The sequence below is a fragment of the Lissotriton helveticus genome, chromosome 12 (assembly GCF_964261635.1).
Source record: "Lissotriton helveticus chromosome 12, aLisHel1.1, whole genome shotgun sequence".
Taxonomy (NCBI): domain Eukaryota; kingdom Metazoa; phylum Chordata; class Amphibia; order Caudata; family Salamandridae; genus Lissotriton; species Lissotriton helveticus.
The window spans coordinates 674,191,144-674,203,849 of record NC_136073.1 but is presented as its reverse complement, the minus strand read 5'-3'; the positions used below and the strand labels follow the sequence as shown (position 1 = coordinate 674,203,849).

At 48.7% G+C, this 12,706-nt stretch overlaps 1 protein-coding gene across 2 annotated transcripts in view; it reads left to right on the top strand.

The window, feature by feature from the left end:
- Positions 1 to 12,706, top strand: part of NUTF2 (nuclear transport factor 2) — a 206,753-nt gene that overhangs the window by 113,552 nt on the left and 80,495 nt on the right. Inside the window, exon 5 of one of the 2 annotated variants that reach the window (XM_078668478.1) lies at positions 1,730 to 1,888. The exons of the other annotated variant lie outside the window; for it this stretch is intronic. Coding sequence (XP_078524604.1) covers positions 1,730 to 1,840 — 111 coding nt within the window. The 3' untranslated portion in view covers positions 1,841 to 1,888. The remainder of the gene's footprint in view (positions 1 to 1,729; positions 1,889 to 12,706) is intronic. 2 annotated transcript variants of the gene reach the window in all.

Below are 12,706 nucleotides of genomic sequence, written 5' to 3'. Positions count from 1 at the left end.
CCTAAAGGAGGTAGTTGCTGGAATAACGTCTGCAGTGTTCCTTTGGGGATTTTTGACTACTGGTCGACTCCAGGGCACAGCATAAACTTATGATTTACCTCATGCGTACGTCCAATTAGTCTTAGCGACAGTGATTCTTTTATGAGTAGACTAGCAAATAAACCTTCCTTTTCTACGACGGTAACACTGTCTGCATCCAGACCCTCCTTGCTCATCCGTCTGAATCCTTCTTATTAGTTTCCTTTGCCTGCCTATTATGCTAATCATTCAACAGCAGGCACCTCCTAGCCCACTTCCCTCGCTCTTGTATCCTTTCAAGGACTGTCCAAAATAAATCCCTTTAGATCGCGTATAGTGTGTCTTGATGCTGCGAGAGAGCGAGAGCGGACCATTTCATACTTGATACGTTTTTTTCTTCTTTTGATCAATTCATTACTTTTTAACTTATTTTGCTACATGTAAGAGATGCTAGCCTCTGAGTCCTAGGTCTCGAACACGCACAATGTGAATGATCCCGTTGTGCAGAGATGAAACAAAACAAAGCTAATACAAGTGCCAAGACCCTCTGTAGAGTGGATAGACGTAGACCCAGAACTAAAAAGATACTGTATAGAGTGTGATTTAGGCCTCTGACCTTAACCCACAAGCCTTTCACAAATGGAAGACTGTCCCCAGCAGTTGTTGGAAAATCAGAAGACACTTTTGACCTGGAGGCATTATCTATATGCAAGCTCATGAATGGGCAGCGATAAGACCTCCAAGGTACCATTGGTCTTCATAATTGCAAGGTTTCTGAGACCTAGTGAAGAACAGCAGCACAGGAAACCTATATCACTCGAATTGGGAACATTTTATTCCAAAAAGAAATGGGTCAATTACTTTAGGTTGAAAATGTTCAAGGCCACACCCGAAACCTTAGATCCATCTATATATTTTGTTGGCAAGAAAAACCTAAATGCTTTTCATCCAGGAAGCCATGTTTAGAACGTGCTTACATCAAGACTTTATTGGCATGCTCTGGTGTCCAGGCAGACTGGAAGCATGTTATTTTACTGTAACTCTAGCAGTCCTAGGGAGTAGCCTCCTCATTGACTGGGAAAAGGACTCTGACCTAATCAAAATTCTTAAGGCCAACCCCAGGTTAACCTACAAAACCCCACCTGTGTTAACCTGCAAACTTGGTGTGTCGTACGCAAAAAAGGAAGAGCAAATTAATTCTCCTTTGTCTGAATAATGCTCTCCTAATACTGGGGACTGGTTTTAGACCATCTATATAAAGAATCTTCTTCCATTGTATGCACAGGTCCTGCATACCCCACCAGTAGGCTAACATATTGGACTACCCTTGGCCACATCTAGTACAGCCATTTATGAATGGCATAGTTTGACAAAACTGGAGTCATTTTAGTTGATCGGCAATATCACATCCTCTCAATTCCTCCCATATCCTTTTGTTCACTAACTATAGCAGTTACTTCTTAAGCAAATACAAGCCATATGTCCAGTGTGGTATGCCAATTACCAGATATTTGCATGCTGTTTCAATTATGCACATTTTAGGTAGCCCATGCATTCTCTCTCCTCTCTATTGATTTGGACTTTGCAAATCCCTGTACCAAACACAGGCCCAAAAAAAAAAAATTGGAGGTCTACCTTTTCTCCTTATCTGCTTTTGACTCATTTTTTATTTTTATTTCTTTCTTTCTTTCCTTCCTTCTGTCTTGCTCAGGCAGATGATGACCCAGTTCTAGGTTTCCAGCACACATTCTTGTTGAAAAATGTTGCAGATTCCTGGGTGTGCACCAATGAGGTCTTCCGGCTAGCCCTCCATAACATCTAAACATTTGCGCCCTCCTTCGGTATATGCTGTCTTCTCTCATATTTCCACGTAAGGAGTGTTGTTGGGTGTTTGTGGTGCTCTGCCTGTGGTTTTCTACTAATGGTAACTTTGGGGGTATGAGTATGTTACAAAGAGGATTGCCATGGTTAGATTGCTACTGGACATGTATTGGTCTCTTCACAGGCCACATATTCGAGCAATAGGATTTTTGGTTCAATAGTTTTTGGGGTTTTAAATTGGCAGTACACATACATCAAGCACCATAAAACAACTAATCCCTCCTTGCCCACCTCTGCCCCCCGCCCTCCTCAGATTTAGATATATTTATCCCAAACACTGAACCCTCCCAAACTGATGGAGTTCCTCCAATAGCACAGATAGAGATGTGGCTGTGTGAGTCAAACCAGGATGTCATTCATGAACATTGTTACCTTGAGTGTCAGGTCCTACCTTAACACCCCTTATTTGGCCGTTGTCTATGATTCTCTATGCTACAAGTTCCAAATATTAAGTGTATAGTAGTGAGGATATAAGACAACCCTGACCAATTCGCTTCCTACTTTCACCTTCTGTGAATCTAGGTTGACTGTGCATGCCCACACCTCAGGCCACCGCGTTGTTTCGCCGTTTGATGTGGAGGGTGCTGGCTTGTAGGATTTCCTGCTTCTCTGGTTGGTGGGGCGGAGCTGGACGGTCAGCGTCCCAGAGCTTGCTGCCTACTTAAATCTGATGTCTTCCTCCTCGCGCAGCGGGCGTGCCACTGGTGCGCCAAAGGCAAGCCCGTCTGCGCCCATCCGTGCCCGACCGGGACCAGAAGGCACGACCCCTGGATTTAACAGGGCACTTAGACTTTATTACTCCACTAGCCAACTAATGGCTCACCGCAATCCACCCCTCCCCGACTGTACCTTGCTATATCTAGAAAACAGGGAAAAAAATGCTTATGTTGCGGTTTCTCCTTTGCTATAACCCAGGGACATGCAACTACTCCAAAGGACAACAAAAATAATACTAACCATGCCGCCCTAATTAGTAAGGAATTTTCTTTCCTCAGCACAAACTGCCGCTCTCTTCCGAAGCATAAAGCCGACATTTTTGATCTTTTGGTCAATGATCAACCAGATGCTGTATTTCTCCCGGAGACATGGTTGCATGAGAGTTCTGGCACTGATATTGCTGCCGCTTACCCCCTAACTGCGCAATAGTTAGGAAGGATAGGGACTCTAAAACTGGTGTGGGTATTGCCATCATTTTAAAAAAGGATTACCAGTGTAAATGCGAATACTTACTGTTCATGAATTGTGATGCGGCATTATTCAAGCTGGCCCTGACCCCGAATTTCACCTTCTCTGGAGTACTTGTGTACCGCCCTCCCGGGCCTTTCGTTCCTTGGGCTTCATAAATTCCCGGCCTGATAACCCCTTTGCTTATGAGCACTGACAATTTTTAATTTTTGGGTGATTTTAACTTACACCTGGATGATCTGACATGAGCCCAATTCTCACTTACCGGCAGAGCCCTGAGGAGACGCCTGCTTCGCTGCTGTTGACATTTGGGCCGTGCCGCAATTCACAGGGGAATCGCTGCCGACCGCCATTGCCCGCCTTCTTGCTCAGAACTATACCTCCCACCGTCCTGTGCGGCGCGCACTTCGCGCAACGTTGAGCGCCAGGAGGCTCAAAAGGGGGACAGGGCTCCCGCCAATTCTCACTTATCGGCAGAGCCCTGAGGAGACGCCTGCTTCACTGCTTCTGACATTTGGGACACCTGCCTTGCTGCAATTCACAGGGGCATCGCTGCCGACCGCCATTGCCCGCCTGCTTGCTCCGAACTACACCTCCCACCATCCTGTGCGTTGCGCATGTGGCGCACCGCATCGTTGAGCGCCAGGAGGCGCTCAAAAGGGGGACAGGGCTTGGCGCCCGGGCAAGATCCGGGCCAAGGGCGGGCCCGTATGTGCCCTTCAGGGGCCGGACCCACTCTCTTGGTCCTCACTTGCTACAATCCATGGTGAAACCTTCTTGTGGTCTGGATCCTTGTACTTGTTGAGTGGTTTGACTACAGAGGCGTACTGTTATAGCTCCATTCAGTGGAACTAGTCTCACATTTCAGGGGCTTTGGTATTGTACTAGTATCTGGGCTATCATCTTTCAGCAGGTGTAGGGGGGGGTATGTTCTGAGTGTGCATTATGGGAAGAAGGATGGCTCTAGTATGTCAAGAGGGGGTAAGGGTTGCCACTAGGGCTAATGTTACAACTATGGATGACTTTTTGATAAGAGCTGCTTCTGTCATCGATAGGGAAATTAAATTAGTGAATAGGCGTTTGTCTAGATCCCCCTCTAAAGGTGTATTCTCTCTTATGGGGGGGGGGGCATTGTTTCATCAAGGGAAACCACTACTGAATCCCTGAATACTCTATCATCCCCTGGGCTGAGTGACACCTCTCATGTCACTGAAGTTCTATCTCATATGCAGGGTTCTCCCCGTTCGGCACCCCGTAGAGTACTTTCTCCCACTGTGATTATTGCAAATAAGGAGAGTGGTGCATCAGCCCCCACGTTTGGGTCCGATGGGTCTGATGGTACCATGAACCATGTGCCCCAAGAAGCGCCCGGTAACGTGGGCCCTTTAGGAAATCTTAAGGGGGCCCCCAGGTCCAGCGGGAGTGCTAAAAGGAAGTCTAAGCCAATAGACCGGCAGACTAAATAAATCAAATTAAATGTACCCCTTAAACCTGTCCCCAAAACCAAGGTAGGTGCTCAATTAATGGATAATATAGTCAATCAGGATATGTTGGAGGCCTTTAAACCTACCATGAGCTGCATGTTGAATGATAGGCTGAGTCCCATTGTAGACAAATTAAACCGCATTGAGAAGATCTTGGTAGAACAAAACAAACTTTTAGAGTCCTCACATACCCCTAAATCATTGCCCTCAAATTTGAATACAGTTCATTTGACGCCAAGCCCTATTCCTCTACCCGTGGAAGCAGTAGATTGCCAGCCTCCCAATAGTACCCAACACTGTAGTGTAAATGTGGTTGCTAATGACATAGGTAGGTTGGCTGACAGTACAAGTGTTAGACCAGTTACCATTGGGGACCGATCTATAATTGGACAGGGACAGGCAGTACAGAGGTCAGGAAGAGCCACGGCTGATCCCCCAGGGACCCTCCATTTCTGCCAATCAGAACTTAGCAGTTGTTGATCTTCCGCCTCAATCCACGCCCCTGGTAGTGATTTTGACAAATGTCCCGCCACTTCCCCATGGATCGCAGGAAAATTTTACACAACTTAGAAACAAGGTAACTTATTGGTTATCAAGTAATAACTCCATGGGACCAATGGTGGAACGTAACATTATTATGGTGCGCCGTGTGGGGTGGATAGGGAGCTCGAGGAAACCTGAAGGGGGCGACTGTATCATTGTGAACTTTATCAGCAGTTGCCTTGTGGATAGAATCCTTCGGGATGTTTATCTTAATTCCTCCTATAGAGATTATGGTATAAAGGCCCTCCCCTTGGGTTTTTTCTATAAGGCCGACCCCAGAAGTCGATTGAATTCAAATTTGTTTCTTAATGGGCAGGCTCAAAGATCCTCTGTGGTGTTGGGGGGGCAGGTCCTTCTCCACAACTTGGAGGTCAGGCTCAAAGATCCTCTGTGGTGTTGGCGGGCGGGTCCTTCTCCACAATTTGGAGGTGTAGGGCGACCGGATGGGCACCAGTTGGCTCCCCGGCTGGAGCTCTCGAACAGATTTTTAGCCCTATCTAGGCTGGAAAAGTGTAATTGACTGCATTTGAAGCCTGAGGCAGCAGGAGACTTAATCCAACAACAGGAGCATCTTTGCCCAATTTCCCAAGAAGTTGTCTGGTAGCATGGAGGAGCCAAGGAAGTTCAGCCCCCAGCAGCAGGCATCCCTATTGGTGGGAGCACTAGGAAAGCAGCTTAATCAGGATACATGTAATGTTCTGTCGTGGAACATTGGAGGCCTGGCAGGGAAAATCCAGGACCCTTTGTGGGTGCAGTTTGTGGTAAGTTATCCTGGCATATGATGTCCACTAGTTCTAGTGGGCACCTTGCACCTGTCTAATCGACCCTTATTGATGGTGGTTGTAAAGTCAACCTTATAGAAAGCTACCCTAGTGGTAGCATGGACCAGCAGTCGTAAGGCTAAGACTTCAGAGAGCGTATTAAGCAAGTTGTTTTACCAATCATAATTCCTTGAGTACCAAATGAAAGGACACCACACAAGGTATATATCAAATATATATGTATTTATTCTAAACACAACCCCTCTGCACTCTTTGAGATCAGAGGTAAAAGTACAATACAAGTTACTCAATTAGCATACAATAAGTTGCACAGTATAGGTTTTGCCCTAGGGGCCTCACAAACCATATACTAACATAGTGGTATAAGAACCACGTGAGAATTAGAAAGCATGCCTAGGGCCTGTGGAATCGCTGGGGCTACTCTAAACAACCAAAGGTTAGGAAGCAAGAGGCCCACGGGAGACACGTGCAGTGTCCCGCGGGTTACCATTGACTTTCTATGGGTAATAATAATAATCCACATTTGTATAGCGCACAATCACCCGTTAGGGTCTCTAGGCGCTGGGGGCCGTCAGGAAGATTAAGCAAGCTATTGCCCAGAGTCACATGGTGCTGGGCTAACCTGCCGCCGGAGCCGGGGATCGAACCCTGATCCCCAGATTCCAGTGTCAGTCGCCCTGGCCGCGGCGCCACACCTCTTCCTAGTAACGAACAAGTTACAATTTTACAATTTAAGGGTACTTCCGAATGGACTACGATGGAACCCTTTTAGACTTAGACACTAGGAGGGCCAATACCCTCGAGACTACCAGAGTACTTGTGTTACCTCACCCACGGAAGCCGGGTGCATAGTTGTCTTTTGGTGTTGGGTTTCGTAGTCTGTTTCAATGGAGAGCTGCAAAGAAGTGCTGCAGACGACCAGAGAAAAAGTTTCCGGGTGGATCGAAGATCTGAAGAACCTGAAAGCAGAAGGGACAGAGTCTGGGTCACTTGCCAGTGACCAGGATGGCGATGGAAAGCTGCCAACCAATATCGGGTGATTTCAGGTGAAAAGGTGAAATTTGTTTCTTCAGCCACGAGGTCCAGGAGGCGTTGACGACGACCAGGAGCTGGATGTGAGCTGTCCCACGAAGGATCTAGTTGACTGCGGTGTCGGTATCCGGATTGGACCCAAAAAGCCTTGGCAAACGCAACCCACGCAGGATGTCGAGATTGGCTTTGGTGCAGACCAGCAAGGTCTGTGGCGCTTCTCCTTTGTAGGGAAGCTGGAGCAAGCCTGGAGCAACCAGGAAAGCAAGTTAGGTTCAAAATGGAGTCTTCCGGGGGCTCACTAGCTAACGGACTAGGAACCGGGAAGACGCGTCGAGCTGAAATGCAAAAGCGGGGCCCACGGGACACTCGTGGAGTGGGGGCCTCTGAGCTTTGGTGCAAATGGTGCTCGGGTCTGGGGCTTCAAGCACCCCAATGCACGACTTCGAGTTACCTCGTGAAGTGAGTGCAGTTTGCAAAATGCAGGATGTCCAGGAGTTCCGGCCCCATGTCTCTCGTGTCCGCCATGTGTCTCCGCTGTACTGTGAGCGAAGGTCGGGGTCAGAGATGTCTGGAAGTCCGTGTTCTGTGTCGCAGATTCGTCGGGATCCTGCGGTAGCCTCAAATGCAGACTGGCAAAGTTGCTGTTGGTGCCTGTTTGAACAGGGTGGTCACTCCTTGACCACAAGGGAGATGTCTCTCGTCTTCCAGTCGAACTGGAATGTCGAAGGTCCAGGATATATGTTTCAGAGTTTTGTCCAGGGTAATCTAAAGTCCTAAGGACTGGGTTCCTATCCTTATACTAAGTTTAGGGGCTGGGGTACCTTTAAGGTCCCTCCTATGGGTGGACCTGAGAAGGGGGTGGTTACACCCCTTTTCTCTTTGTCCAGTTTTGCGCCAGAGCTGGGGCCGAGTGCCCCAGCAACCGGTTTGAACTGGGAAATGCATGGAGCACCTAGTGTGCCCCAGGCAGTGTCTGGAAAGCATTCACTGAATGCAGCCCTCCCTGCCCCAATACACAAAACCCTGTCTGGGGAGGTGCCAGCCCCTCCCTGGACAGGAAACCTATTGTCCAGGCCTCCCCTGCCGGAGTTTCGTTCAGCAACAGGAGGTCACTCGTGTCTGTGGCAGCAGCATCCATTTTGTGATGCTGAGGCTCTGTTTAACTTTAACCGGGTAAACCAGTAACTACATGTCTTCTCCCTCTAGAAGGGTGGAATGCTACCCCTGCCGCCAGGACTGGCGGGGAGGCGGGTAGTATTCCAAAGTGTTTGACACCTTACACGACATGTTTTGATAAAGCCAAACCGAAGTTAGCATTAACCGCGAGGATGATAATGCACTTAAGAGTATATGGTATGGCAAAAAAAAAACGTGGTACACGGATGCTCTCCGTGTTTTAAAACAGAATTGTAAAAAAACAGAGAGAGCATGGAGAATTTTTTTCCCCCCAGATTCTAAAGAGAAATACAGGAAAAATATCAGCCTCTACAAAGCCAATATTAGAACAGTACAGGCCAGCTACTACGAGGGAAAAATCCTAGCTGCATCTAACTCGACGCAAGAGATCTTTAAGGTTGTGAAAATACTCTCAAAACCGCCACCAAATCCTGTCTACTCCGACACCTCAGGTACCCAGTGTGACAATCTTGTCGAATTCTTTGCCACAAAAATCAACACTATTTTTTCCTCCTTTCCCCTATTTAATAGAGATATCCCACTCACTCCCCCCGGTAACGGGCAGCCCAGCCTTGATTACTTCTCGCCCTTAGAAATGTCAGAATTAGAAAAATTGTTCCTCAAAGTTAAAAGTGGCTCTCCTAAAGACCCCGCTCCCATATGTAGGCTCACACAGGTAGCAGATGTTGTCCTTCCGGTAAACCTTGAATTAGTCAACACCTCACTCGCATCAGGAATGGTCCCCCCTGCCTGGAAGAAAGCCATGGTGAAGGCCCTGCTAAAAAAAAACCCTCCCTGGACCAGTCTGTTTTAGGAAACTACCGACCTATCTCTCTTCTGCCCGGGAGAAGTAATATTACGGAAAAATACGTCAACACGATTCTTTCCTCGAGACCCACAACCTTCTCCATCACACTTAGATTGGTTTCCGCCGACTTCAGGGAACAGAAACGGCCCTGATCTCGGTAGTAGAGGAAACCAGAAAAATAATTGACTCGGTGGTACAACGGTAGTCCTGCTACTTGATCTTTTTTTTTTTTTTTTTTAAATATGTTTATTTGCATATTGTGAAAGCATAGCATGGTATTGGCATCATACAAGTAATAGTGCAATAATAGGTACTATGCGGTATAAGGGAGGCATATATCGTAAACATTTTCTTATTTTTGATGCTTCTATAGGTAATCAAACAAACCCCTCAATTCACCCCCCTCCCACATCCCTGGCATCCCTTCCCTAGGCGCTCCGTATAGGAAGTTTAGTATGTACATTGGTAGTTGGCTACTCCCATAAAAGATAAAGCAGCTTTAAGCAATACAGTAGACATTTCAATCAACAATAGGCACAATTGTCAGTATGACGGGTTGCCCCAGTGTAGTCGTGTCGTGTAGCACCTTGGACGTCCGCGGCAATTGGCTGTGCATTACAATTAAGTCATAATTCAAACTGCGGGGGATACGACATTAGACTCATCCTCTCCCGCTGTCTCAAAAGCCCCCAGTAGTGTAAACCAGTCCAGCGAAATCAATATTTTCCTATGGCCCCTGCGTTCCTCACGTTGTAACGCCTCCCCCTCCGCCCTGCTCCAGCGTACAACTTCAGACCTCCACATGTCAGGGTCTGGTGGCTTGGGCGATTTCCATCGCATGGTTATAGCGCGTTTCGCTAACAGTATAGCCAAATCAGCAAAGCGTGTCGACACACTCCTTTTGCGTGCCGCCGGGCCCAGTCCCAGTAGTGCACGTTCCGATGTGTATGGCAAGGGGGGTGCACCCGCGGTAGTGAGCTCTTCCCGTACAGTAGTCCAGAAGTAGCCCAATCTCGGGCAGTCCCAGAGCATGTGCAGCAGTGAGGCATCATCTGTACCGCACCGAGGGCAAGAGTCCGAAGCGTCAGGGAACATAGCATGTATACGTCGAGGTGTGAGATACGCCCTGTGCAGTATCATTAATTGGATAAATTGCCACTCTCTTGGGGTGTTGTAGAATACGCTCCCATTCCCTATCTTCGAGCGGCCGTCCAATGTCGGCCTCCCATTTCGCCTTTAAGGGCAACAGAGACATCGCTCTCCCCGTTCTGATGCCAGTAGTCAGCCATCTAGTCAGGTGGCTTCCCGTCCCCATTAGGTATTGCATTGACAGCAGAGGGTTAGTGGGAGGCTCATCACCGTTGTGTGGCCACATCGTCACGAAGTGACGGAAACCAGCATATAAGAGGAACGAACCTCCTGGAATATGGTGTGCGGTCCTGAAGTCCTCAAAGGACATCATGTGTCCATTTGCAAACAGGTCCCCAATGTGCATGACCCCTGCGTCGTGCCACGAAGTTAGTCTTTGCGCCGTGAGCATTCCGGACTCCAGTGGAATACCCAGTAACGGGATTGTGGGGGCGTACGTAGTCGCGGAGGTTGTGTACTTAACCGCCCTCCGCCAATATCTTATTGCAAGTCGGAGAAGAGGGGGAGTGTCCCTAGGGAGTTCCGAATGGGGCAAGATAAGAGTATGGATCCTCCTAGTGGAGCGACCCTCCTCCGTCATGTCTATTTCATGTAGGTTTCGGCCTGCTAGCCAGTATGCCAGCCATTGTAGCTGGCAGGCGAAATTATAGGCCCGGAAGTCTGGTACTCTCAGTCCTCCTGTCCCAGTGGTCAGCTGCAATTTGGCAAGTCCTATGCGTCTCCGCCCCGATCCCCATATTAGCTCCGTCAGTAGTGTGTCCAGCGTCTTGAAAAACGGCGCCGGGATTAGGAACGGTAGGTTAGTGAAGAAGTAGATGAGTCTGGGGAGCACCACCATCTTCGAGATCGCTACCCTGCCCATCACGGATAGGGGCAGCGATGTCCAAAACTGTACCTGCGCCTTCAGTGTCCGTATTGCTCTGCCTAGGTTGCCGTCTATCATCTCCTCTTCACCTCTGTAGATTTGTATTCCAAGATAGCGGAAAGTGGTTTCTGCCATTTGGAAGGTGTAGGACGGGAAGAGCAGTGGTGTAGATGGACCAGTAGCATTAAAGCAATATCCATATGACTTGGGCCCGCTAATCGTCAGGCCCGACAGTAGCCGGAATTCCTCGAAAAGCGCGGGGATTGCGTCCAGGTCACGGAGGTATAGGATTATATCATCCGCATACGCAGATACCACATGAGTTTTCCCGCCTCTCTGAATGCCCCGGTGAGGTGCTTCCCTACGCAGCCGACAAAGGAGCGGCTTGAGTGCCAGAACAAAAAGGAGTGGAGAGAGCGGGCACCCTTGTCTGGTGCCTCTGTAGATGGCCACGGGTTCAGAGATACACCTGGACGTACGCACTCGTGCTGTGGGTTGGGTATACAGTAGTCGGACCCATGCAATATATTCCGGAGGGAGCCCGAACTTTGCAAATGCTGCAAACATGAAGTCCCATCTGAGGGAGTCGAAGGCTTGTTTCAGGTCTAGGGAAATACAACCCTCCTTGCTCATGTCACCTTGGTCTCGTGGCATCAGTTGGGCCAGCCTACGAAGGTTCATAGCAGTACTTCTACCAGGCACAAACCCGCATTGATCGGGGTGGATCAGCTGGGGGATGTATTGCGCTAATCTAGTGGCCAAAATCTTGCTCAGTATTTTGTAGTCGGTGTTAAGTAGGGACAAAGGCCTGTAATTAGCCAGTTGCAGACCGTCCCTGCCCGGTTTCGGGAGAGAAGTTATCAACGCCTGTAGGGAAGTCTGTGGTAGAGTGGCAGTCCGCAGCGCCTCCTGGTAAATAGTCAGTAGCCGTGGAGCAAGTATGTCAGTATATGCCCCATAAAATTCTACGGGCAAGCCGTCCGTCCCAGGGGTTTTATTCCTCGGGAGGGCACGTATTGCCTGTTTAATTTCTGCTGCGGTTATAGGACGTTTCAAGTCGTCGCTCTGCCTAGCTGTCAGTTGGGGGAGATCCAATCCTTCCATGAAGTTCTTCAAGGCTACTTGTGATACAGGCTGATGCCAGCCATACAGCGTAGTGTAGTATTCCTTAAACGCAATGGTAACTCCTAATTGAGTCGAGGTCAGCGTACCCCCTGGTCCACTATTTCCAATATGGGGAGGTGTGTCGGGGAGTCCCGGATGATGCGAGCTAATAATAGTCCCGACCTATCAGCTTGCGTGTGTTGTCTGGCAGTGTGTTCTCGGTAGTCCAGTAAGCGTAAGTCCTCTAGCAGCTCAGCGTGTCTAATATGTGCTTCTTGTAGTGGTGTAAAGGGTACGTTCGTGCCCGCCGCCTCCCGCTCTAGCATGGCCAATTTACCCTCTATGTCCTTGAGTCCATCAATCACCTCCCTTTTCATACCCACCCGGACGGGCATCGCCTCTCCTCTTATGTACGCTTTAAACGCATCCCACTCAATGTGTCTAGAGCTAGCTGTATCAGCATTCGCACCAAAGTAGGTCTCTATGGCGGACGCAAGTGATGCCTTGAAGACTGCGTCCTCTAGTAATTCAACAGGTAAACGCCACATCGGGATCGGCGCAGCACTCTACCCCATTGTATCGTCAGTTCTACAGGGTTGTGGTCTGAAAGCGTCTTTCCCATATGCTGTGCCGTGGGGATCGCCCCCAACAGTGGGCGGGAGCAAAACACCCGGTCAAT